Source organism: Desmodus rotundus, chromosome 4 (assembly GCF_022682495.2).
Source record: "Desmodus rotundus isolate HL8 chromosome 4, HLdesRot8A.1, whole genome shotgun sequence".
Taxonomy (NCBI): domain Eukaryota; kingdom Metazoa; phylum Chordata; class Mammalia; order Chiroptera; family Phyllostomidae; genus Desmodus; species Desmodus rotundus.
The window spans coordinates 50,652,049-50,678,704 of record NC_071390.1 but is presented as its reverse complement, the minus strand read 5'-3'; the positions used below and the strand labels follow the sequence as shown (position 1 = coordinate 50,678,704).

The 26,656-nt window shown below is 49.8% G+C and overlaps 1 protein-coding gene and 1 pseudogene across 1 annotated transcript in view; one reads left to right on the top strand and one right to left on the bottom strand.

The window, feature by feature from the left end:
* Window positions 1–1,447: 1,447 nt before the first annotated feature.
* PSAP (prosaposin) overlaps window positions 1,448–26,656 on the top strand; it is a 31,772-nt gene continuing 6,563 nt past the window's right edge. Inside the window, exons 1-7 of the mRNA XM_024561078.3 lie at window positions 1,448–1,607; window positions 18,626–18,759; window positions 20,767–20,841; window positions 21,384–21,509; window positions 22,757–22,957; window positions 23,378–23,521; window positions 23,954–24,010. Of these exons, the coding sequence (XP_024416846.2) occupies window positions 1,568–1,607; window positions 18,626–18,759; window positions 20,767–20,841; window positions 21,384–21,509; window positions 22,757–22,957; window positions 23,378–23,521; window positions 23,954–24,010 (777 nt within the window). The 5' untranslated portion in view covers window positions 1,448–1,567. The remainder of the gene's footprint in view (window positions 1,608–18,625; window positions 18,760–20,766; window positions 20,842–21,383; window positions 21,510–22,756; window positions 22,958–23,377; window positions 23,522–23,953; window positions 24,011–26,656) is intronic.
* On the bottom strand, window positions 9,022–12,118 carry LOC128780729 (large ribosomal subunit protein uL23 pseudogene; annotated as a pseudogene).

The following is a 26,656-nucleotide window of genomic DNA, read 5'->3' as shown; positions in this document are numbered from 1 at the left end:
AAAACACTTACATACTGCTCTAGGTAGGAGGGGGCGGGTATTAAAAAAGACTCGTGGTTGGTTCAGGTTCTGTTATTAAGTCCCTCTGAAAGCTCAGTAACTCCACCAAAATGACAGCATGTGATCTGAAGGTCTCTAAACCTCTTTTAGCTTGGAGTCTTCTTGTAACCTCTGCATGGAACGCAGGGATGTTTTGCCCACTTCTTCAGCAAGGAGCTGGGATGGGCCTGTATCCCAGAGCCCCACCTCCCTTGTGTTTATCTGGCTGTTGGGGTGGTCTCCCTCATGGTTTAGGAAGCCTGCAGATGGGCAGCCATGTAGCCTCCATCTGGCCACTGAGGCCAACCAGTGAGGTTTCCAGTCTAGACTAAACCTTGTCCCAACTTTACTCCGTCCTTTCATATCGCCCACTGTGGTGCATATGTACTTCCTCAACCAGCCCCACAGTGGGAACTAAAAGCCACAGTGTGGGGGTGATGGGGGAAGAGGAGAGCCAAAGGCTCCGAAACCTCTGTCAGTGCGCTGTTCCTAAGAGAGGTTACAGATTGTAGGGGTGGATGGAGTCCTTGGGTTTGCCCTGACCACATCAGTTGTGACCTTGACAGATGTCTTTCCCCCTCTAGGCCTGTTTCCCCTTTGGCACAATGATGGAATGGGACTAACTGACCTTTTAGGTTTGCCCTATTAGGTGATATTTTCCTTCTTTCCTTCCCTGGAGCTGGTAGGTACTTGTCCCTGGGGGTGGGGGTGGAGGGCTAGACAGCCTCGGGCCTCTTTCTTCATCAACAAGGCCCCTGGCCAAGTTTGAGCTGGGTTCTCAGATTCAGACTTCACTTCTTGTTCCCTTCTCCAATGGCTGAGGCACTTCCTATTCTCCATGTTACTCTTCAGTCCCTTTCCTCCACTCCCTCCAAATCCAGGACAAACCATGCTAGGACGTTGGGAGGGAGTTTGTTTAATACCGAAAAGCCTGTCTGGGACTCATGGAGAAGAAAAGTGATTATAAATATGTAATATTAAGAGGGAACACAGGGCCCAGTACGAAGCTACACGCTGCCCCTGCCAGGTATACACTACAAACATCTATGAGACAGTGTTGGTTGAGTGGTGAGTTCAAATTCTGACCGTGAGAACTTTAAGTCGGTTAACCTTTTGAGTATGGATTATCATGTATAAAATGGTACTAATAATAGAAAATGGTGACCCCTAGGAAAAATGAGAGACTTAGAAGATATTTCATATATAATTCCAAACGTTGATTTATTCAATTATTGGTTTCCATTTTGACTGCCTCTACCTTACCTCTCACCACACGTTCTTCCCACCCGGGTCCCGCCCACAGCCCTCGCCCCGCCCCCCCCGCCGCTCCGCCCCGCCTCGCCTCTTCCTTTGCTTCGCGCAGGCGCCCTGTGCGGCGCTGAGTCAGGCTGCGGACGTCTGGCAGGGCCGGCCTGGGTGGAGCTTGCGCCTGCGCAGTAGAGCGCTTCGGGGCGTAGGGGGGGCAGGTTTATATCTGCGAAGGATCAGCTGACGCTCTGCATTGCAGACTGCGGGGTCAAGCGGCGCCATGTACTCGCTCTTCGTCCTGGCCAGCCTGCTGGGCGCGGGTAAGCCTTGGGATCCCCAGCCTGGGGAGGGAGTCTCCCGCAGAACGCGGCCCGCGCGTCTCGGAGCGGGCTGTACCGGGCCTCGCCCCTTCGCTCCCGTCTGGGGTTGGCGAGGGGCGCGCACTGCGCAGGCGTGTGCGCAGGGCCGGTACCTGCTCCGCGGAGAAGGGGCTCCGGCACTTGCCTGGGATACAGGCGGAGAAGCAGACCCCGGGCCGGCCGCTTGGGACCTGGGGTGTCAGGGTGAGGCGGGCGGCGTCTCCCTCAGAGCTGGAGTTGGGGCGGGCGCGCCTGGGACCGCCGGGCGCCTTCTCCCCAGCCTGCCCTTCCAGCTCTGGGGGTGAGCCTGTAGCGTGATCCCTGCAGCAGCTGCGCTTTGCTGGGCTCACGTGATTGAGATGGAATGGAGCCCCATCCAGCTGGACGCACTTTGGCCCTTGGCCCCAATTGCCCCAGTGTTTAAAAGTATTGAGGTTGCAGGAAGCATAAAAATACACTATACGATCGTTGTTGATGTTTATCTTCGCATATATGTGTGTACTCTTGATCCTACTTCTTGAAGATGATGCAGCGTTTTGCGATCCTGATGGTTTTGCAATGGAGCCCTCATTTCACCTACTTTAAAATGTCTTTGCGTAGCCATTGGCCGGTTTTAGCAGTGGCCTACATTTGGGGAAAGCGTAAGTAAGAAGTAGCTGTGCACAAAAGTATTTTACACCTGTTTCTTGCCCTGAAACAGTACTGGCTGTAAAAATCACCACAGGCTAGGAAGGCAACGCGGAGGAAACAGCTGCACTGTCTTAACTGGAGTTAGAAGGGGCCCTGTGCCCTCCCCATGTCGCCGTGACCTTCCCTTTCCCCTAATTCTTGCCTTCACACCTTATGCGCATTAAAATCATCGAGGTAAAGGGAAAGGAGTGAGGTTGAGGACTTAATGAATTCTATACTTTGATAGTCAGGAGCCAGATTTTAATGTACATGCAGAGAGGATCCCAGCTTTGGGTGTTTTCAGATAGTAGCCCACTGAGGGAAATAAACCTACTCTTTATGGCCCACCTCAATTTCTGTTTATTAACGATATAATTTAGGGGCTAATCTCCATTCTAATTATCATGCAGCCATCTACATTTTAATCAACAGTAACAAAGTGGATGAGAGTTGACGGAAAAACAAAAAATTAAGAAGATACTTATGAATGAAATAGACTTAAGATGTTTTTCCTCATGTTAGCCTTCAACAACTCAAAAGAATGTGTCTTAACCTTAAACCGAGCTCTTAAATTTGTTTTACTTTAGACTGTGAAAGGTGATCTGCTTATAAAAAGATTTTTGGTTTTACAGTCACTGGAGAAAATTTATTTCTTGCTGGGGTTGATAACTGCTTTTTATTCCATGGTTGGTATAATAAGCTAATGCTAGTCTCTAAATTTTCTGTGCTGATTGAGAACAATTGAGAACAATTTTTTCCCCCCAGTATCAAATGATTGTTCTTAGGCAGTGACTCACTCCTCACAAGACCTTTAAGAATCCTGAATTGTCCTGGCTTGGGTGGCTCAGTGGATTGAGTGCCAGCCTGTGAACCTCAAAGGTTGCCAGTTTGATTCCCAGTCAGGGCACGTGCCTGGGTTGCAGGCCAGGTCCCCAGTTGGGGGCGTATGAGAGGCAACCCATCGATGTATCTCTTGCATGTTGATGTTTCCCTTTCTCCCTCCATTCCCGTCTCTCTAAGAATAAATAAATAAAATCTTTTAAACAAAAGAATCCTGAATCATTCAAATCATCCTTAAGGGACTTAATTGATTCTTTGGAAATGTAAAATCCTTCTCTGGTATATACGGCGAGAGGCTTACCGGAATATTAACTAAGTCGAGAGACCCGCTTCCCTGAACACTGGGTAAAATGGGAATGGGAACAGTTGCCTTGCTCTAACCTTGCTGCCAGGCTTTCAGGGTTATGCCAAGGTCATGCTGATAACTGTGTAGATGCTGACTTGCCTTGACAGCTCTGGCCCCACTGTGACTCTTAGGAAATGTTATTTCTAAAGTTTTTAATAACACTAATGGTGTTAATGAAGGTGCATCATGCCTGCAGCGATCTCTGCTCCCGAGCGGTGCTTAGAACTTGCCCTCCTAGCGCAGCACTAGCGCAGGGTACATTGTCGTTCTGAACGTGGAGAAGCTTTATGGTTTGTGTTTTATTGATGTCCTCATGGTAGGGACGCTTGCTTTTGAGTCGTTTTTCTGCCTCTCCAGTGGTCCCTTCCTTTTCCCTGCCTCAGAGAGAAAGGGAAGTGATGGTATACCTGGAGAGTATTTGATCTCACCTCTTTGTAAGGAATGAAGGCACTGAGGCCCTCGGAAAGTGACTCTCCCGAGTCACAGGCCCTTTGCTGGAGAAGCTGGGGTCAGAACCCAGGGCTCCTGACAGTGCCCGCTCTTCCCATAGCCTTCCAGCGACACCCACCTTCCTTACCTTTTTCACCAGCTTACTGAGTTGTAACTTACCTACAGGAAACACATTTGGGTCCGACTTGGTGAGTTACGCAGGGTGACAGAACCCACTGTGGGCGGCCCCCAGGGTAGAGGATTAGAACGTTAGCAGCGTCCAGAGTCCCCTGTGCTTTTCCATTCACTACCCTGTTTCACTTGCCCCAAAGGGTACAGCTGTTAGCTTTTGGTCCCATAGGTGTAAGCACGTAACTGTTGTGTTCCAACTTCTATAAAGGAATCATACATACAGTGAGGCCATGTTGTTGGTGACTCCTCCAGTGGAAGAAGGCTAGTCTGTGTTAACGAGGTGTTGTGTATAAAGCGCGTGTGTGGTGGTGCGTGCTCACTGAAGCCGAGCTGCCCGTTCCTGTCCCGTGTGTAATGGCCAGCGGAATGGTGTGTGCCCGGCACAGGCAGGAGGCTCTAGGGACGCCAGAATGTGTAATGTACAGATACACATTCATTTGATAGCTATGCTCTTCATGATGTAAGACAGGAATTTATGTCATAGTTTGCTGAATATCAACAGAATTCTGTTTCCCACCTGTCAGGAGTTTTGGATGAATCCCCTGTTTATCTGTTTTCAAGCAATAATCAGTTTTAGTATGAAGGGTTTATTTGTATTAACCAATCAAGTATTTGGTAAGTGCTTTCACTACATTTGACCAGTTGTATCTATTACTTCCTATGAGAGTTGAAGGGTGTCAGAGAGTTGAGTGGTCTGGATTTTTCTAGAGTGGCAAAGGAGAACTTGAACTTAACCCAAACTGGAATGGTCAGGCTGGCACTTGATAATGGGAAAAAGGAAGGGTGGACAGGGTGGTGTTGGCCGGGGAAACTGCCTAATAAGGCATGGGAAGCTCTCACGGCCAAAACCAAGCCACGTGGTGCTGAGGTTTTGGAGGCAGCCTTCCACCTCGGGCATTCCGGCTTACTGGGTGTCAGGCTCTAGGCCTTGCTCTCTGGGTCCTGTCTGGTCCTGCCAACACCACAAAAAAAGTTCCAGATATTCTGTAAATCAGCAGAAGAGAATGCTAATTATGTTGCCTGTTTTTTATTTTTGTTTTTTTAAACCATTTTAAAACAATGATAAATATAATGATTAGGATAAAGATTTTGGCTGTTGCTCAAATACTTACAAAACCGGAAAGGGCTGCGTTCTTGCTGCCTGACACCTACCAGACCCAATCAGCAGAGACAGGGATTGAATCTCTGGGGGCGCTTCACTCAGATGGCCAGAGATCTGAGAAGATGGCGGGTTATGTATCCTAACAGACCATCTTAAATCCCATTTTAAAATGGCCCTTTTTATGAGGAGAAGAAAAATGTAGGTAAGGGGTTTGGAATTCAGGGAAAAGTTAATTGGATTTAAAAAATGCAGCATTCTTGCCCTGGGTGGTGGACATGTCACCTGGAGCAGGGGGCGGGGATAATGGCCCAGATACCATCCTGATGGCTTGCAGCCCTCCTGAGGCACAAAGGTGGGACTGTTCCTAGTCTCCTGGAGTCAGGGTGGGTCCTACCTTCAGCTCCTGGAACAATAGCCTTTACATGCATTGATTACTAAGCTTATTAGCTATCACCTGAAACTGAAATTTTTCCAGCCCCCCCATCACCAACTGCTTTACTTTTTTTTCCATGAAGTTCCAGCAAATAACCTGAATTATGCCTCGTATCATGGCCTGTGCACTGAAAAACAAATCTATCCAAATTTCATGTTTCTGGTGGAATTTGTAGTTCTTTACGATCAGACTGAGATGGAATACTTTGTCACGTTGCTCACAGCAGCCATATAGCTTTGGACAAGTTACTTAATCTGCTTCCCCATCCGTAAAGTGGGGTTAGTAATCATTTCTACTTAATTGGGTTGCAGCAGGTATGCCAGGGCCTGGGTGTAGTGAGTGCTACAAGGTTCGCTGCTGCACCACGAACAAAACCAGTGCTCAGTGTGTCCGTGTCCTACCGCACAGCAACCCTTCTCTGCCCTTGACTTTGTAATATCTCCTGGTGTCTTTCGTTCCAAAGATGCTGTAAGTTTAATAAAACAAAATTAAATTGACTTTCAAATATGTGTGCTGAACACAATTCCTGGGCCAGGAAAACAAACCAGGCTGGGTAGTCACCCGCAGTTAGCAGGGAGGCGGGAGTCTGCGTTCCAGGCAGCCAAACTCAGTTTTTGCTAGAGCAGTCCAGCAGATCGGGCGGGTTCCTGGTAACCTGGATCCTCAGATTCGAGGCCTCCCGTTGCTAACCGTGGTTCCTAGGGTAAGTCTGTTTAGCCCCTCCCTCCCCATCCCACCGTCCTCCTAGGCCATAGATAACCGTGGTCCTAGGCTCAGTGTTTATCATTCTCCTGCAGCTCTTTATACTTTCGTAGATGTAACCTTCAGCAGTGTATGTAGCTTTAGATACTTAAAACATTTTATAACTATTGTATCTATTCTCAGGTTAGTGTTTTTTTTTTTTGTTTTGTTTTTGGTTTTTTTTTTTAGTGTTTTTTTTTTTTTCTTGAGGTTCATTGATGTTGGTAATATGTAGCTCTTGTTTTCACTATAGTATAGTATTCCGTTTGTATTGTACTTACTCTCCATTCTGTAGATAGATGTTTGGGTTTTCACCATTCGTTTTGTTTTCCTGTTACAAACTGCTGCTATGAATATTCTCGTGCGCATGAATAGACATTTCTTTAGAGGATATACTAGGAATAGAATTACTGACTTGTGGAGTGTTCATACTTCACCTTAACTAGAAATTGCCAAATTACTCTTAAAGTGATTTTGGCAATTTATAGTCCCACAGAATATGCATTTTTTACTTGAATCATTAATATTTGGTGTCAAACTTTAAGTTTTGTTAATGAGTAAAATGGTAAGTGGTTTTCATTTGCATTTCTCCTTTTATTTATACTTAGAGGTATTTCATGCTGATCCAGATAGATCTATAGTACCTTTGAAAAAAAACTTTTCAAGTTTTGGAATAATTTGAGATTTACTGAAAAGTTACAGAGCTAGTACAGTGAGCTCCTGTACACCCCGCACCCAGTTTCCCTGCTGCTCACACCTTATATGGCCACTGCGCGTGGGTCAGAAGAGTTAGCATCAGGGCCGTGTGAACTAGACAGCAGCTGTATTTGGATTTTGCCAGTTCCCCCACTAATTCCATGTTTCTGTTCCAGGATCCAGTCCAGATCACCCCAGTGCGCTTACTGTCACATCTTCTTATCTCCTCCTGCCTCCCAGCGGTTTGCAAGAATAAATAAAAATAGCCGCAGCGTATTTCATGGTGCGGACGTGTCCGCTTAGCCAGCCCCGTTGTTGGACGCCTGGGTTTCAGAAAGAGTGAGGTGAAACCTAGTGACACTTCTAAATCTGAGAATTGAATTCTGGCCGTATGTGGGTAGAAACTGCTTTTGAGAGGAAATCAATTTACGTTAGAGGGAACTTCATAAATAAGATTGAAGAAGATGCCATAGAAAGTTCTTCGGGCCAGTCCTAATGATGGATGTCGCTTGCACAGTAAAAATACTCTCTAGCAGCTGTGGTGGCACACTGTCCTGTATGCAGGGTCACGTAGCTTCCTGTCTCCCTAGTTATGAACTCAGCCTGTGTCCTGCAAGGTCGCACGACATCTGGTGCTCGGCCGCCTCTTAGAGCGTTCTTCTCCCTTTTCCTCCCAGGAGGCCAGGGCCGCTGCCCAGCCCCCCAGGGCCTTGCTGTTGCTCGGGGCCTTGCATTTTGTGCTCTGCCTGTCTCAGAACCCACGTGGTTTACTCCCTCCATTCAGGTCTCCACTCAGCGGTTGCCTCATCGGAATCCCCACTGCCCTGTCCGAGATGGCCATGCCACCCTGTCCTAGTCTTGCTCTTTGGCCTTGCTTCGTTTTTCTTCAAAGCACTCACCACCACCTGGCATCGTGTGGTGTCTTTGTTTGCCTTGCTGGTCCCCTGCTGTATCTGCGGCCCGCACAGCAGTGCTCGGTCCCCTAAGGGCTCAGCATGACCGAGTGGCGGTGTGAGGTGAGGCCACGTGGACTTCATCTCAGGAGGTGCTGGTCGGTTGGTGTGCACGACACGTAAATGTTAATGGTGCCAGTCTTTTCATGATTAAGTAAAGCATTTTCTTTTACTTGCTGACATGAATTTTAAGGAATTGTATTTAGGAGTTGACAAATCAAAGGTGACTTTGGGCCCAAGTGAAGCGTTGACCTTTGTAATGACTTAGGTCCTGTTTATAGGGACTCCCCCGGCTGCCTGGGAGAGGATTTTCTGTGGGTGGGAGGGCACAGGAGTGTCACGTGACTTAGACAGATGCCCCTGGCTTTGATTTGAGGTAAATCTGAAAAAGGGAACCAGCTATAAAATGAGGAAGCTGTTTCCCCTCCTTTTTGTGCCAGAAGTGGGTTGTTCCGTAAATGTTTAAGTCAGTAGTTCTCAGGTGTTTTGCTCTCAGGACCCCTATATACCTATAAGTTACTGGGGCACCCCCAAAGAGCTTTTGTTTGTGTGGGGCGTATCTATCGACACTTAGCATCCTATCAATTAAGCTGACAAAATTAAAAAAAATTCTTCATAAATAATAAGGGACCCGTACCATTTAACGTCATTTTTATGAAAAGTAACGCTTACCTAAAACACAAACCTATTTTGAGAGAAGATGGGCTCGTTTGACATTTCTGCCATGTTGTCAACACCTGGTTAGGTCCTCAGGGCCTCTGCCTTCAGTCTGTTGCAGGGCCCCCTGTCATGGGCCTCAGGGAAAACGCCGCTGCACATTTGTGAGAGAATGAGTGAAAAAGGCAACTAATACCTTTGTGGTATTATGAGAATTTTGACCTCATGGAACCCCTGGAAGGACCTCTGGCATCCCAGGGTTCTCTGCACCACACTCAGAACCCCTGGTGCAGCCGATGAGCAGGGACTACGGGCACCGTGGTGCCCAGCACTGTTCTGTGTGCTTTGGGCTGAACATCGATTCCATCCTCCCGAGGGCCCTTTTGAGGAGGGAGCAGCTACATCAGAATACTGGGGGCATCCTAATATCCTGCCCTAATTTGCACTCTGGTCTGAATTTTAGGTTTTGGCATTTCAAAGGAAGGCAGTACTATTTGATATTAGCTAAAGTCAGTCAAAAGTGACATGTGTAATAGACACACATGTATCTGAAACTTTAATTAATAAGCAATCACCTGGGACAGGTCGAGACACCGAATCTCCTGGTGGGGTTTGCGTGGACTGTTTTTTAGCACATTATTGTCTCCTGCAAGTGTTCAGGGACCACACGGCCTTTTAGCAGGGATGGGGTAGGGCCCGTGCCGGTTTCTGGCTCACTGCATTGACTTCTGAGCAGCACCCTGGGCTGGGCCTGGAACCAGGCAGCTGTGCCTTTGACCTCTGCCTGTACTCGTTCATCTGATTGGACCCTGGGCAGTACTGCCAGGGGCTCACTTCTTCATGGTCCATGTGTGGTGTAGTCTTATCTGAGGTGATTTAAGTTCACCTCTGCCCATCACCTGGATAGGCTGGCACTTTGGGAGAAGAGCTTTGCGGGCAGGAATTTATGCTGGACTGGAGTGCTCTTAAAAGAACTAGATAGGAATTTCTCTTCCCCAGATTAGTCATGCCACATGGCATCGCTCTTGCATTCTTGTCCGTCAGCGTCCCGGTTGTTACTGCATGAGGTGATTTGCCTGAGGACTGTTGCCTTCTCCACGTAGATAGACTTGTTGTCTCAAAATGATCGGGCGTGTGAGGCAGATGAAGAAGCAAGGCCGCAGTGGGAGAGGAGGAGCGGGGAAGAGAGAACCTTTGTCCTAACAGAAGCAATAGCTCGTCTGGGTCAGAGTGGTAGGACTTAGCCTGGCGGGCCTGAGGGCTGTATTGCCAGGGATTTCTCTGCGGTTGGAGGAATGTTTGGATCTTTCTTTCTCCAGTTCAAGGCAGGCGGCCTCTGAGGGTACGCTGCTCTGAATGATGAAATGGGCATTGTTTTTATTCTCTGCAGAATGTTTGCCAAAAGCAGGATCCTATAAAGAAGAGACAAATACTCTTCCTTTGAAGGAACTTGTGACACCAGCTATGATGAGGTGGTCACTGTTGCGCGTGTGGCTTTATCTCTTGCTCCTAGGAGATCTAAGTGCAAGAGTTCCGAGAAATGTCTGAATGCAGGGTCGCTGCTGCACCTCCTGGGGTATCCTCTCTTGGTTTCCTAGCAGCCTACCTGTTGCCATGGTGATACATTACCCAGAGGGCCGATCCACTGCCTGTGGAATGTTTGCTCTGTTTGTTGGTGCCGGGAGGCTGCATATATTACCTAAAACATTGAACAGGAGAAGCATGTGTTGTATGGCTAAAAAAAGACTGATTGCATCAAGAAATAGAGCAGAAGATGTACTCCTAGGGAAGGTCCCCTTCATTGTAAGGTTGCTGTTCAACATCTTCGGTAACTACATTGTATACACAGGCTTTCAGTTATCCTCAATGGAAGTAAGCCTTCGTAAAGATTTGTCCTTTGGAGACTCTTCTGGTGAATGAGGTAGATGATTAAGCAGGTATTTAGTTAAGCCTAGGTTTGACTGCAGAAAACAGAGACCTAGAATAGGAGTGGCTAAAATATGATAGAACCCTTCCTATCTGTCATAGAAAGTTTAGGAGCCAGGCAGTCCAGGCCTAGTGTGGTGGTTTTGCTCCCAGAAGTATTCGGAGCCTCCTCCAAGCTCAATATTCTACATGCTTGAGGTCTACCCCTTCGTGGTCCACCATGATTGCTAAAGGTCCAGCCATCACAGTTGTCTTTAAAGGTGTGATAGCCTCTACCAACAACCCATTGGTCAGTACGTGGTTTCGGAGCGTGCTAGGAAAGAGACCGGGAAGTGTAGTTTTTAAATCTTGGTAGCCATGTTAGCTCGGAGTTTGTGGTTCCTTTGAAAGGAGTGAAGAATAGCCCTGGTTAGTGTGGCTCAATGGATTGAGCCTCGGCCTGTGAACCAAGGGGTCGGTGGTTCGATTCCCAGTCAGGGCACATGCCTGGGTTGTGGGCCGGGTCCCTGGTTGAGGGCGCACGAGAGGAAACTACACATTGATGTTTCTCTCCTCTCTTTCTCCCTCCCTTCCCTTCTGTCTAAAAATAAATAAATAAAATCTTTTTTTTTTTTAAAGGAGTGAAGAATAGATAAAGGGAACAACTTGTCATCTCTGCCACATTGTTCCCGAAACAGATTGTAAAGTTTAACTATTTTTTTCTGATTTTTGTTTTTAGTATAAAATTTTTATATTTAGAATTAGCCAGCTGGACTCAGTGTAGATGACCCCAGTTTTGTTGGCAACGTCCAAAGCATCATAGTCTGGAGCCAGTTGAACATACGCCTCCTTCTCCCCATCAGGCTTGGTCAGGGTGTTGACCTTGGCCACATCAATGTCATACAGCTGTTTGACATTGGTGCTTGTTGGCCTTGACCCTCACAATGAACACACGTGTATTGTTCTGTCTTCCTCATGGCTGACTCAGTGGTCAGGGGGAACTTGATGATGCAGAGTGGTCAAGCTGGTTCCTCCTGGGGGCGCTCTTCCGAGGATATTTAGGCTGCCTTGGGAGCCGCAGTGTCTTAGGCCTCCGGAAGGTGGGTGACATGCGGATCTTTTTTTTGTGGCTGTGGACACCTTTTAGCCCTGCTTTCTCTGCCTTCAAAGCCTTTGCCTTGGCTTCGGCTTTGGGAGGGGCAGGGGCTTCCTTCTTCTCTTTGGGCGCCATCTTCGTGAAGAGGGTTTCCTAGACTTGTCTTTTTTTCTGATTTTAAAGGTAACAAGGGAAAAATGAAATTATGCCAAAGTATAAAAATCAGAGTGTGCACGCCTGCCCTTGGTCAACCTTCCCTTCAAGCTCACCGTTAACAGCCATGTACAAGTGACTCAGCTTTGTAGTTCCTGGGCAGTCGCGGTGCTTCCTCTCCTTTCTCGTGGCTCTCCACGGAATCCCCGAGGAAGGGGCAGTGTGGTTTTCCGTGCTTGCTGTGTGAGCAAGCCGCACAGCAGAGCGGGGGATTGATTCAGGCCTGCCTACCCCCGGCAGTCAGGCCGGGAATCTTGTTGCCTGACGCCGCCTCGCCCTTCCAGTAGAGGGGAGGTTTTTGAGGGGCTCTTCCAAAGGGTGGGTTCCAAAAATAATCTGAACTGCAACTTTATTGGGATTAGAGGAAAATCAGCCTGTAGCTCAGATTTCATAAATTAACTGAAAGCATTTCACCTGTGGCGCTACTGGTGCCTTGCTGGGCACCTCTCTTCCTGGCTCCTGCGGGACTTCCTGTCCCGCCCCTAGGGACACCATGCTGACTCCTGGGCTCCTTCCCGTGGGCTGCTGACTCCTGGGTCTTGAACTTCGTAACCAACAACCCCTGAGGTTGTTGGAGTACAGCTTTCTGCGTCTTTGAGCTGCCAGTTAATTACTTGTTTAAATGTAAACAAATAGAACAGCCCCATGATTCAGCTGTTTGTGGAGCAGCTGTTCTGGGTAAGATAATGGGTCAGAGAAAGGTCCTGTGCCACTTGAGATGATGATGATGATGATGATGATGATGGTGATGATGATGATGATGATGGCGTCGGCACTGACTGGACTTCTGTGGTGTGCTAGCACTGCACTGTGTGTCACAAACACCGGTTAATTTTTACAGACTCTGAGGAGTGAGTACTAGTAATAGGCCCATTTTGCAGATCAGAAGACTGACGTCTCAAGGTCACATGAGAAAGTGGTGGCGTGAAGGTCTGCACCCTGACTCAGTGATTTCAAAGTCAGCCTGGTAGGGGAGTTGAGATCTGCGAACACATTAAAATACCAGAGATACCGACAAGGGCATAATGGTGGGGAGACTATATTCTGGCACTTGGAAGTGTATAATTGCCATCGTGATTGTCACAACAAGCCAGTGACATCAAGGATTTTATCTTCACTTCACAGAAGAAGAACCAGCTCAGCAGGACAGTGAGTTGCTTAGGGCCATTTGGCCAGGACGCCGAGCCGGCTCATCCTTTCAGTACACTGCATTAGAGAGGCGTTTCGTCTCGGTGGGGCGTGAGTTGTCTTGGGAGTCTCACTCTAGACCCCAGGTTTAGTTCCCTTTCACCAGAAGGTACATGAGAACACCTGAAACACACTCGGCTCTGCCGATCTCCGCCCCCGCCCAGGTGCACTGTGTCCGTCTGTCTGGAGTCTGGAGCTGCCGCGGAGCCCGTGACAGCCACTCCCAGTGCCGTAAAATTCCACTGCCGCCTGTTTGCGACGAGTGACCTGTGTGTGGAATGGTTTAGGACATGTATGTTTAGGCCTGGAGAGGGGAGAGTGGACAGAGCACCCACCCGTTTCCCAGGGAAATAGAAGTGGAGTCTTCTAAACGCCTGTCTTAGTGAACCGAGACCTGCCCGTGGGCTCAGGGTCTCTGAAATGCCGAGTCTCTGGTCGCGGCCTGCCACAGTGTCGCCATTGAGGGCTCCGGTGCCAGGCCCTTCTGCCAACGAGCATAGTGCTGCAGTTGCTCTCGAGTAGGGTTCACGTCTTAACATGACACATTTAGTCTCCAGACGTCAGGCAGACACTCTAAGGACTTGAGTTCAACATATTTCCTCAGGGAAGGAAGTTGGTATTTGGGGGCAGAATGCAGGAGGATGAGAGTAGAGATGAAGGCTTTGCTAGGAACATGTTTTGAGGAATAACTCCCATCATGAAGTGATTTAGGGTGATTTTTATATACTGTTTATATATTAATACTGAAAATGTCCTCTGCTTCACTGTTAATGAGAATTAAGACTTGCAACCCCTGAGAGGTCTTCTGGTCAGAGGCCTCTCCACTCAGAACCCTTACACAGAATTCCTCACAGGCTGGGCTTTTTGTTCTGCGTGGCTGCTTCTGCTGTTGGAGAGCCCATCACTTAATGAGGGAAGCCATTCCCTTTTTATATTTCTGAGGATGTGAAACGTGTTCCTTACCTTAAGCTGTGGTCTGCTCATTCATCGCCCTGAGGTCTGGGGTTTGAGACCACACAGGACAGGGCCACTCGTGTGATACATAGAAGGTGTCCTTTGCCTATGAAGATGGCGGTGTCTCCAAACATCCTCTCTCCCAGCTGAACACTTCCAGGCCTCTGGGCGACTCAGGAATGGTGTCGAGTGTCCTCACCTGCCCGACCTGCTGCACTTGTCACCGTTTCACAGGCGGCTAGTGAGCAGGTGTGTTCTGCCTTCCCTGTGGCCTGTGCCCTGCCCCCCACTCGTGGCGGCTTCTGACCACCGCTTCCATCCTTTTTTTGTCGGCTCTTGCTGTTTCCTCTTCTCTTTTAGCCTAAGACAGATTTTCAGCCTTTTCCATCTCACGGCGCTCTAAGCTAATTACTACAGTTCAGTACACCAAAAAACTTTTTTGCCGATCTGACGAAAAGATAGGTATAAGCTTGATTGATTTGCCAAAAAAAAAAAAAATAATAATAATTACCAACCCTGTTGGCTTCCAAAGTGATTTTTAAAAAAAAATCAGGTGCCTATACTTGTATATAAGTATTTCTGGTACCAAGAATTAACCAATCAGATGCAACCTCATTTTGCGACACGACCAATGTCAACTCTGTTTATATTTATGGTTCAAGACAGGGCATTTATACTGGACGGCTGTTGTTACGTTGGCTGTTGTCTTTTTTTTTTAATTTGACAATCTGAGGGAGAAGAGGTCAGTCAGTGCCCCTGACTAAATAGTCAGGTGTTGCATGTTTTGAAAGTTCTTGTGACGCACCGGTTGAAAATCGCTGGCCTAAGAGACTTCATGTTTTACTTGAAGCCCCTTGAGTTTCGTTTTCCGGGCTGTGATGTTCTTCTGGAATCTTTTGTGTTAGCCTCTCTCAGCCCTCGATGCCAGCACTTCTTGCTTGGACATTTTGGAGGGAGCTCTCCATTCCAGTTAGGAGCCCTGTCATCTGACTCTCTCACCTCCTTTCGCCACATCGTGCCCGGGTTGTGGACATACTCACACTAGCTGTGGCCGCAGGAGGGCTCCTCACGTGGCAGTGAGCGTGCCAGATGTCTGCCTGCCCAGTGTGCCTGAGGTCTGTCTTGGTAGCCTGGCCCCTCCCTCTTCCCTTTGCCCTAGTCCTGAAAAGACAAAGACAAATTCCCCTCTGCCCTTTCCACTTAGCCGGTCTTTGATTCTCCGTCTTTTAGGTGCCGGTTAACGATTCATTTTGAAGAAGCCACCTCTCGCCCCCTCCTGGGCATTTAGTCACTTTCTTTGCTGCCCTGTGCACGAGGCTCCCTGCGTTTCTATTTTACTTTTATGCCTCTCTCTCTCTGGTCTGTCCCTCCCTCTGTGGTGTCAAAGCGCCCATGTCCGTGCCCATTGGTCCCCCCCGCCTGGGGGACCGGTGGTGTGGGTAATCCCGCCTTCATCGCAGTTGTTTTCCCGCTTCTCTGGAAAAAGCCAGGCGTGCTTCTCTTCTAAGCTTTCAGTGCGCAGCCGGGGTCCCTGGACAGGTGTGGCGGTACTTGAGAGCCCCCTGAATTGGTGTGAGGATTTTGTGTGTAAATGCATATCTTGACCCATTTGTTTTCCTCTGGGGAGAGCAGCTCCCAAAACAAGCACCTGAACCTCTCAGCAGGTGTTTGGCTGGCGCCACCCACGCTTGTGTTTCAGCCTCGAATTGCCGATCCTGAGGACGTGCAGTTATTTCTCTGCCAGTGAACATGGCTTCATCTTAGGAGGTCACATCTGCTGTACACCACAGACCGTTTCTGTAATGTGCACCTTTGTAAGTTCGGCTTCAGATCGGAGGTAAAGGGGAATGTCTTTCTAAGAACTGAACTTCCAGGAGCTGGGACGTCAGTTTCATTTCTCAGTGCCCCTGAAATCTGTTTTAGGCGTGACTTTGATGACTTCGTGCATCTGCCAGATTGGCTGCCACGCCTGCCTTTTACCTCTAGTTCTGAAGTGGGGGGCTTGCCTTGCTTAACAGACACTGTTGGGACTGGGTGACCTGGGGTTTGTTAGCTGGGCCATTGTCAGATGAAAGGGGCTACCCAGATGATTTTTAGTCCAGAATAGCCTGGCCAAAACAAGTAACAAAAGCGTTACTGCAAATGATTACTGTTTCAAGTTCCTAGAAGCTGTAAACAAGCTACAAAGTATTCTTGCTGCTTGGGCCTGTGATGGTACCTTCTCTGTTCCCTGAACCTGATAGATTTTGGTCATTGGTAGCGGGTTCCTGGCTGGGATGCTTGGAGAAAACCCTTGATCAGAGTTCTGCTCGACTGTGAGCCTTGTGCGGAGCAGACTGCTCGTGGGCCCTGCTTCTTTCGTCTGTTGGCGTCCATCCTCTTTCTGGCTCCCCGTGCGTTGCTGTCTTTCCTTTTCCTGGAGACTCATTTGGTAGCTTCCTTTTCATTAATGGGGCTCCTTCCTCCTAATTGGAGGTAGAACCAGGCAGAGTATAGCTTACTGGGTGCTTTTCAGGAGTCCTGGGGGCCCAATGTCGAGGAGGAGCATGGCAGGTGCCGGTGGCAGCTGCCAGGTCTGTGGCTCCCACTGGTGTTGCCTCTGTGACCCCCACACTCCCCAGGGCTACTCTCGTGACTCAGCTTCTGCTGCCCTCCGCCTCCCCAGACCTACGTCCGAGGGCCGGCCCCAGCCCAGCTTGCTGCATTACTGGGTAACTGAACTTTCCTGGGCCATCTGGGGAGCTTGGTACTGTTTTGAATCTAGCACACGTTTTCCCATGGAAACCAAAGTTCCAACCACCGGCCTTTGGAATGTGGCTGGTTCAGATGGGTTCATGAACCAGTTGTGGTGGGGTTTGGTCTCCCAAGGGGCAGAGAAAGCTGTAAACTGGGCAGCAGCTTAATAGTGCATTTGCTGGTCTCTGAAAGGGCGTAGATAATCTGGCTTCAGCTTTTGGGGGGACCTGTGACCCAGTCTTTTCACGAGTAGCTTGTGGAACTATAGCTTTGGTTGGACAGCTAGTAATAATAGCATTTCATTTCCTTCCCTCCCCTGAAAGGAGAGCACCTACTCACCTAACCTGTGCCGTATACTGTGTGTGTGCACACACGTGTTACATGTCTGTAGAATTATTGTACCCTCTCTAGGCTTACAAGTTGAAACAACACGCAGTGTGACAGCTGAGGCTCTAAATCCATTCCTTAGTGACAGGGTTTTCACCTCAGCTGGAAGAAACCACTGGCGCCCCCTGCTGGGGTCTGACCACCCCCCCCCCCAAGTCGGTACCTACGCAGAGCCGGAAGGAATCCTGTGTTCCCTAGAGGGGTTTTCCTGTTTCCCAATTCCAAAATCAAGGGTACTGTAGACCTCTTTTAAGAAACAATAAGAACTCTTAAGGTAGTTTATAGGATATCTTTTAAAAATTACACACACACAACATAACGTTGGGAGTTAAGTAATAACTAACCACCCTGCTTTGCTGTTCCTTTCTGATTTTGGTGTAACTCGTAATTTCATGTTCTTGAATTTTCCTGTTATACGTTGTCTTGATATTTAACAGCCCCATAATTTAATAACAATATCATCAGTTTCTCTGTTTTTGTCTTCAAGTTATATCTACTTTTTTAGTATTGTGAATTATACTTAATATATTTATGCATATCATATTCTACCTTTTGAATTTCTCAATTTCCTTAAAACATATTTCTAGAAGTAGATTACTTTTTGAAGAGGGAGATTGTTTCAGGTCTTGAAACACATTTAGCACCTTAAATACCAGTCACACTGCCGTCAGCGATACAAGGATGCATCTTTTACTACAAATGTGTCGCTGTCCAGTGACAACACTGTAACATTTTTTCCTCCCTTGGCCAATTGGACTTCCACGACACGGCCCCTCCTTTAATCCGCGTTTCCTTGGTCTCAGGCGACGCTGACCCCGTGTTTCGCCGATCCCAGCCCTGCCCGTCCCCTCCGTCACCACGGCTGCGCAGTACCCTGCGCCTGGTTTGAGTGGACGCGTTTCACCTTGTGCTGTGTGGCCTCGCTGCTTTGCTAATAAACTTGCTGTTGTGCAAAAGCTCACACCATTAGGCGTTTCTATTAGAACAGTCAGAATTGTTTTTCTCTGTAATAAGGATAGGAATCTTGTTTTCCCCTACAAATTTTTTAAAAAACTGGCTAATTTTCATTCTACAGGAGTTAAAATATATACTTAAAGTCAGTCTCCTGTGATTTCTTTCATTACATCATGGGATTTGGAATTTTTCTAAGGTTATAAAGATTAAAAGGTCTGATATTCCCTAATATGGTTTAAAAATGTCAATAGTTTGAGAGGGAAAAAATGAGCCACGTAAACTGGTCCCTCCCAGCCCCGGGACTGACAGGACCACACAGCTCATTGGATGGGGCCAGGTGCGGTGCCTCCGGGCTGCTTCCCTTGCCCCGGGAGGGGGCCAAGCCAGAGCGCCCGCTGAGTGCCAGGCCGGCGCCTAGCCCTGGGTGACCACCTGAGGGGGACCTGGTGTGGCAGTGGGCCCCCTCCTCACAGTGGTCTTGCTTTCAGCTGTCGCCAGCCCGGTCCTGGGCCTGAAGGAGTGCACCAGAGGCTCCGCGGTGTGGTGCCAGAACGTGAAGACGGCGGCCGACTGCGGGGCTGTGAAGCACTGCCTGCAGACCGTGTGGAACAAGCCGACGGTGGTGAGTGCCCTTAGCTCTGCGCCCCGTCCCTTCGGGGCGTCTGTACCTGCTGCCGCTGACCAAGCACTTTCTTTTGCCGTGTTTTGTTTGTTTCTCACGGTGACCCTGCCAGGGAGGCAGGACCACCTGTTGGTGGGTATACCCCTTTCACCATAGAGAGAAGGGAGGCTGGAGAGGGTGAGGTGGCAGAGATAGGGTGAGGTCCTCCCATGCCCACGCCACGTGTTCCACGCTGCCCTCCAGGCCTCTGTGCCGACCCCACCTTGCCATGCCAGGTGAGGGGCCGGCAGCAGGTTCGCGGCTCTCATTCCCGGAACTGGGCACACGGGGATAGCTTTCACCCTTGGTCACTCACCCAAAGAGGAGATGCTGAGCTTTTCAGATCTTTTCCCCCTTTTTTATGCTTTCTTCTCTGCCTCTCTCAGCTAGCTGCCTGTTTGGGTTGCTAATTCAGACCCTAGAGCTTTAGTGTAGATATTTACAATTTTATTTCCAGCTATGATCAAACTGGAAAAAATGCCCCTGATTTTGTTTTTCATTTAAACTTTTTTTAAAAAAGATTTTATTTATTTATTTTTAGAAGGGGAAGGGAGGGAGAAAGAGAGGGAGAGAAACACCGATGTGTGGGTGCCTCTCGCATGCCTCCTATGAGGGACCCGGCATGTGTCCTGACTGGGAATCCTTTGGTGTGCAGTCTGGTGCTCAGTCCACTGAGCCACACCAGCCAGGGCTAAACCATGTTAAAAGCATATTAACGTGGGGCTCTTAACACTCATGGGGAATCCTCTAAGGTGACAGACCTCAGGTGCATTGTGCTTGTGACCTGAACGCCATCATGAGAGGCCCGGGCTCTGCCGGCTGCACCAGCAGAAGATGCTCTGCTTGCTCTGGGATGTGCCACTTCCTGCGGTACCGGCCACGTTGACCGAGTGGAGTTCAATTCTAACACTTGTCAGTGGCCAGTAGAACTCAGTAAGAGAAGAATAATGAATCAAATAACGCTGCTCTTTAAGAAATATTTTCTGAATTCACTGGAACACTGCCCACTGCCCATTACTTTCGGATTTGGTCTCTAATTTGCTCCTGACCTCGTCTTTAATACGGCGTCGTCCTTCCAAGTTTAATGCATGTCAGGCGAGGACTTTAGGTCTTTCTCTTTTGATAGGATAGTTTCATGCACGATGCCTGAGTCTCTCTTAGTTGGTCCCATGCACATTGTTAGCCTGACCAAGTTCAGGTTGGTTTCTCTGAGTGCAGCTAAGGTCTCTGGTGTTCCTTAATCTTACCCAGACACGTTAGTTCCTTCTTCGTGGGGCAAAAATCAGTTCATATTAAGAAGGGAGCTCCCCAGGAATTTCGAGAACCAACTGGAGTTTCCGTGGTCCTGGGCCATGTGTGGCCGTGGGTGCCTCAGCTTGTCAGAAGGCTCGTGTTGTGTCTCTAAGCTCTGGAGTGGTGACAGGTGGCCTCTACCTGAGCACAGCACCGGCCAGGAAGTGGAGGGTAGACGGAATGCGGGTGACAGGGCCAGTGTGAGCGCACAGAAGCACCAGCGCCTGGCTGGGGCTTGTTGCCCCGCCCCCTTCAACTCTGACAGTGACATCAGTCCCTCGTGATGTTGCATTGTGTCCCTGATTTTCCCTGGTTCCCGCTGCTCCGATTTTCAGCTTTCTGAGCACGTTTCCTCTCACTGTTGTGAGCGTCCACACGAAACCCGGCCTGCACTGTGTGCACTGGGGGAGGGCTGAGCGGTGGGGGTGCGGGAAGAGTGTGTCTGTGCAGTAAAAGCACAGTCTTGTGGCCAGTCGCACCTGGTTCTTCCTCTGTGGCATCCGAGAGCTCCTTGTTCCTGCTGGGGGACCAGCGTGTGCCTGCGTGCTGGGTGTGGCCGTGATCGTGTCCCCGGTCAGATAGAACGGGGAAGGGCCGGGGGGCTTTCAGCTGTGCGCGGCGTGAGTTGTGTCCTACAAACACGGAGTTCCTCTCTCGCATGTTCTTTCCTCTTAGAAGTCCCTTCCTTGCGACATATGTAAGGACGTCATCACCGCGGCTGACAACATGCTGAAAGACAACGCCACGGAGGTAAGCCACCACAGGTGTGTGTGACTGTGTGCGTGGGGCCAGGTAGCCACAGCCGTTCACTGTTTAAAAGCTGTGCCTCAGGCCGGGGCTCTGACCTGGTCTGGGCCCAGGTCGGTATAATTAGGTCCTGTGGGCTGCATACTGTTTCTGTCACGTAGTTTTTTTCCGCCCCGTCTTTTGAAAATGTAAAAACCGTTCTTAGCCACAAGCTGTACAGAAATAGGCTGTGGGCCTGAGTTTGCTCCCCCGCTCCCCTCACAAGTTCAGTGCCCAAGGCTGATGGTGATTCTGCACGGCATGCCCTTAGCCTTTGGGCCTGTTTGGCTATCGCTGCTCACTTGGAATTCCCTGTGCCCGTGAGGCTGCAGGTCGGGGGATCTGCTGTTTGCCCCGCTGATCTGACCCCTCCCGCTCCCCCAGGACCTCTTGGGTGAGGGCTGCTGCTTTTGTCACTTTTCTGAGAGCTGTAGAGGGCCTCCTGGCTTCCAGCCCTTTTGTAGAGACATGCATCCTGATCTGTCCCTTGCCTGTGTCCTCTCTAGCAAGAGATCCTCGTGTACTTGGAGAAGACCTGTGACTGGCTTCCGAAGCCGGACATGTCTGCCTCGTGCAAGGAGATCGTGGATTCCTACCTCCCAGTCATCCTGGACATGATTAAGGGAGAGATGGTGCGTGGTGGTGAACAGGTCTTCCTTCAGGGCGTGGCTGGGGTCCAGGGAGGTACCAGACCAGGGCGGAGGGATTAAGGTGCAAAGGCCTTTCGTACATTTGGGTTTTCCCAGCAGCTCTTCACTGCAGTTCTAACAGCCAGAACGCTCTGCCTGCAGCTTCCAAGGGTTGGGGAGGGTGCAAGAAACAGGGACTTACAGGATTACTGCGGGAATTACCACCGGCACAACGCTAATAGGTGCTGATTTGGCAACTCCTGCCTCGAGCAAGTAATTCATTTAATTTCTGTGATTTTTTTCCCCTAAGGAGTGAGTCAGGGAATGTATTTGTGGGTTCAGCTACAAGGATGCTCAGCCATCATGCAATAAGTATCTATTGTGTGTAAACCGTGTGCCAGAGGTTGGGTTTTCAGCCGTGAGCTAGGAGCCAGGTTTATGGAATTTGGAAAAACCCTAAGAAAGAAGAGGGGCTTAAGAAACTGAGAGGGCCATGGCCCTGAGCCCGGACCAGGGTTTCGGTAAGGAGCGCGGTGTTACATCACACAGGGCCTTTTAGGCCACGGTTAAGGGCTGCAGGTGCAGCAGGAAGTCCGTGTGGGCTTCACAGAGAGGCGTGCCGTGACCCTAGGCACCGTTCTGAGAGGGTTTGTTCTAGGTCCCCCCGAGTGGGATTTGAAAGAAGGGCAGCTGGCAGGACAGTCAGGCGGCAGATGTACCGGGGCAGTGGAGACGGACAGATGCATCTGTGTCTATTATTTATTAATTTATTTATTTAAACAAAGCTTTTATTTACTTTTAGAGAGAGGAAGGGAGGGAGAAAGAGAGGGAGAGAAACATCGATCAGTTGCCCCTTGCACTCCCCCAACTGGGGACCTGGCCGGCAACCCAGGCATGTGCCCTGACTGGGAATCGAACCAGTGACCTTTCGGTTCACAGGCTGGCGCTCAGTCCACTGAGCCACACCAGCCAGGGCACATATTTTTTTAGAGGGTACATGGACTAGACTTGATGGAGGGGATGTGTTCCAGGTTTCTGGCTTGAACTACAGGGAGTGTAGGGCTCAGGCCATTGCTAAGAAGGAGATGGAATGGGAGTGGGCTGGGCGGTTAGCTTGAGATGCCTGGGAACTGGGTGTGCACGCCCAGTCAGGCTAAGAGATCAGGGAGGGGACTCATTCAGAGGCACCAGGTGGCCTGTTTCACTGTCCTCTGGGGAGAGGATTTCTAGCTGGACTTCTTTCTCACCAGAGCGATCCTGGGGAGGTGTGCTCCTCCCTCAATCTCTGCGAGTCTCTTCAGAAGCACCTGGCAGAGCTCAATCACCAGAAACAGCTCGAGTCCAATAAGATCCCAGAACTGGACGTGGCTGAGGTGGTGTCTCCCTTCATGGCCAACATCCCCCTCCTCCTCTACCCTCAGGATGGCCCCCACACAGAGCCCCAGCCGAAGGTAAGGCGGTGGGCCTCGCCGCCGGGCCCCGTGTCTGGTTGGGTTAGAGATGCCACACAAACGGTGTCCACACAAGTGGGGCAGCATGCGCGCGGTTCTCACACTGGGGCGTCTGCACCAGCCAGCCCCCAGGTGGCCGTGTCCTGGACTTTCTGAGGAGCCTGGGTATGTAAATTAGATTAAACTAAATTTTAAAACCGGGATTTTTAAAATAACACAAGATTGCCCTCCTTGCTAAGTTTTACTAAAATCAGTGTCAAATTGATTTTAAAACTGTCAGTGGTGTTAGAGCCGGTAAAGACACATTATGAACTGTTCGGGGAGTTCGGTGCTCGTGACCACGTGAGGATGGAATCCGAACCCTCCTAGTTACTACAGCACTGTGCAGCGTGTACAGCCTCCCCGTCCCTGTGTCTCTAGGCTGGCGGGGACGTTTGCCAGGACTGCATCCAGCTGGTGACCGACATCCAGACTGCCGTGAGGACCAACTCCACCTTTGTCGAGGCCTTGGTGGAACACGCCAGGGAGCAGTGTGACCGCCTGGGCCCTGGCATGGCTGACATGGTGAGCCTTGTGCCTCCGTGGGCCCTGCAGCCGGAGTGGGGGAGCCACGAAAGCTTCACTTCCCGGGGCACCATTCTAAGTTCCATCTTAAGGGCTTTGAGGAAGAAATTGTTCAAGCAACTCCCTTTCCCTTTTAATTAGCAAGCAGCTGGAATAGGTGGTGGGGCACTTACTTTGTTGGTTAATTGCATTTGTTTATGTAACATAACTCGGGACAAAATAGTGGGAGGAGACCACTTCTGTGACCATTTCTTTTTCTCCCAGTAATCATATGTTACAAGAAACAACACTAGAAACAAACTGCTGTTTTTATCTTAATAAAACTTCCCAGAGCAGACATGTACACGCCTCCACTATGGGGGTGGACGTGCTGGGGGGTTTTGGTGTGGCGTAGCAGCTGACTTCACTAACAGTCGGTTTCTCTGTCCCCAGTGCAAGAACTATATCAACCAGTACTCCGACATTGCCATCCAGTTGATGATGCATATGGTAGGTGGCAGGGGAGTGTCCTCGGGAGCGCTTTTCTGTATCTCAAACTTTCTGATTTCCAGGAACTTTGAAAAGTACCTGGTTTCCTTTCCCTTGTTTACCTTTGAGTTTAACTAAATGGGGCCAAGAGGAGCCTTTTTTTGACCAGCTGGCTCTCCCCCTGCAGCTCACTACCTCCCCCTTACCTTTCCTAGCCTGTCCCTCGGCACTGCCCTGGGGCCTTCCTGCTGGTTCACTTGCCTCTGCATAAGTGCTGGCCAGCGGACAGCTAGCGTTTGGCTTTCACCCCGGGCCTCATGGGAATAGTCTGCTCAGTAGCTCGCCCAGGCCTGAGAATCGCTGTGTTCCAGCCTGAATTCTGAAGGGGGGGAGTCCTGCTTTGTAGAGTTCGTCCTGCGCTCTGCAGCGGTGTTAGCTGGTGCTGCTGCTGCTGCTTGAGTCCGTAACTCTCAGACTTGCTCTGATGTATCCAGGGGTAGGGGCATCCCTTCGTTAGCAGAGCTGGAAAGTACCGCCAGCCAGCCGGCTCCACGCAGAAAACTGGCGCACGGAGCAGGGTGGTCAGAAGCGTCATTCCACTGGGAACGAGCTCTGCCTCCAGCGGCTTAATCTGAGGGGTCTGGGGGGTGGGTTGCACTTTTTTTCTTTCTTTCATGCTTGCTTCTGATTATGTCGAGATTGTGTACAGTCCTTGAGTTTATTCTCTAACCAGGGGCTGTTTCATGCTCTTACGGAACTTCACAAGGCCCATTTTGTGCTACAGCAGCAGAGTTGAGTAGTTGAGAGCTCAATACCTGCAAAGCCTAAAAGGTTCCCTGCCTGGCCCTGCGCTAGCCACTCAGGGACTGCACCCAGTCAGAGGGGAGCTCCTTCGGGACTCACACCGGGCCTTGTGTGGAGACAGCTTATTACAAAGATGTTCGGTGAGGGTAGGAAAAAATAAGCCTTCAGTGTGACTTGATCTAGTAAATGCTTTTTCATAACTAACTAAAAAAAATATTTCTCATTGTAAAAATTAACTGCATATTAATTCTTTGAAAATAGGGATACTACTTCCCAAATCAAAAATCATTTGGGGTTTTAAAAAACAAGTGGTACCATATTTTATATACTACTCCAGATTTTGTAGTTGGAGTTTTTTACCTAAAATGATATTGGTCACTAAATATTTTGTGCAGATGATTTTGAAGTGGCTGCGTGGTGGTTCACTGGGTGGTGAGAACATCATTTATGCAGCCAGTCCCCTGTGGCTGGGTGTTTTTAGCTTGTTTTCAGGTTCGCCCTGGGATTAAAAGCGTGGCGAACGCTCTTACAGCCGAATCCGTTTTTTCCCTTAGTCCAGGTAGTTGAAACTGGAATTGCTGAATCAAAAGGCAAAGCTTTTGATACAGGGTCAGACCAGCCTTCCAGGCTGGCCTTTGTCCACCTGGGGGTAGACTGCAGGAAGACCTGGGCTGTGGAGAGTGTGGCTGGGGGTCCCTAACCCCTCCCGGTGTATTTTACAACACACACCCCTAATTTGGACAGCCCTGTGTCTTGTTCCATTTTGTGGGTCGGCACGAGTCTGAGGGGAGGGCCTTGCAGGTGTGTGGGTTAGGCATCTGGGGGTGGAGAACCCTTCATGATGTGGCATTTTCTTGGGCCCAACCTGCCTCCCCGTGTTTTGAACATGACGTGGTGTGTCAGGGACGTGGGGGCGGTGCCCACACAAGCTGGGGGGTGATCTGTCCGCGAAGGAGGGCCAGGCGCCGTTAGGGCCCACGTGCGCTGAGCAGTGGGAACGAGGTAGGTGGCTGATTTGTGGCCATTTCCCCGCAACCTCGGGCAGCCTTACACCTGGTGAACAGCCTGATTGCCGTTATTTTAATTTTTTCTTAACTGTTGTGTCCTTTCCTTTCTCCTGTTTTATCTCCGATTTCCTGTTTTTTTGTTCAACAGCAGGATCAGGTACGTGACTGGATCTGCCTGTAGTAGTGGTGTGCCGCCCGCCGTAGCTCCTTCGCTTGTCTTTCTCGGGTGGCATGGCCCTCTGACAGACACAGGGCGGGACTGTGACGGGCTGGGTCCCTCCCTGTGCTTCCGAGCTGGCAGGGGGCTTCTGGTCTCTTCCCTGTGATGCAGTGCGTGAGGAGTTGGGGGTTTCATCTCCCCTTCAGGGGGCCTCATTCAGAGCTGTGCACTCTGAACAGAATCTGTGCCCAACGGGCCAGAAGCAGGCCCCAATATGATGAGGGGAGCCCTAGATGCAGGCCCCCAGTGTAATGAGGGGAACCCCAGATGCAGGCCCCCAGTGTGATGAGGGGAACCCCAGATGTAGGCCCCCAGTGTGATGAGGGGAACCCCAGAAGCAGGCCCCCAATGTGATGAGGGGAACCCTAGATGCAGGCCCCCAGTGTGATGAGGGGAACCCCAGATGCAGGCCCCCAGTGTGATGAGGGGAACCCCAGATGCAGGCCCCCAGTGTGATGAGGGGAACCGTGGGTGGTCCCGGAGGTGCCTCAGCTTCCTTCACTGTAAGCCTGACTTCTGGTGGGACCTTGTTTCTGTCATAACTCGAGAGCCCTGCATGTCTTTAGTCCTGTTTCCCATAACCCCGGAATGCTTCTCCTGCATGAGCAAACCATTTGCAAATAGTGAGCAAACTTT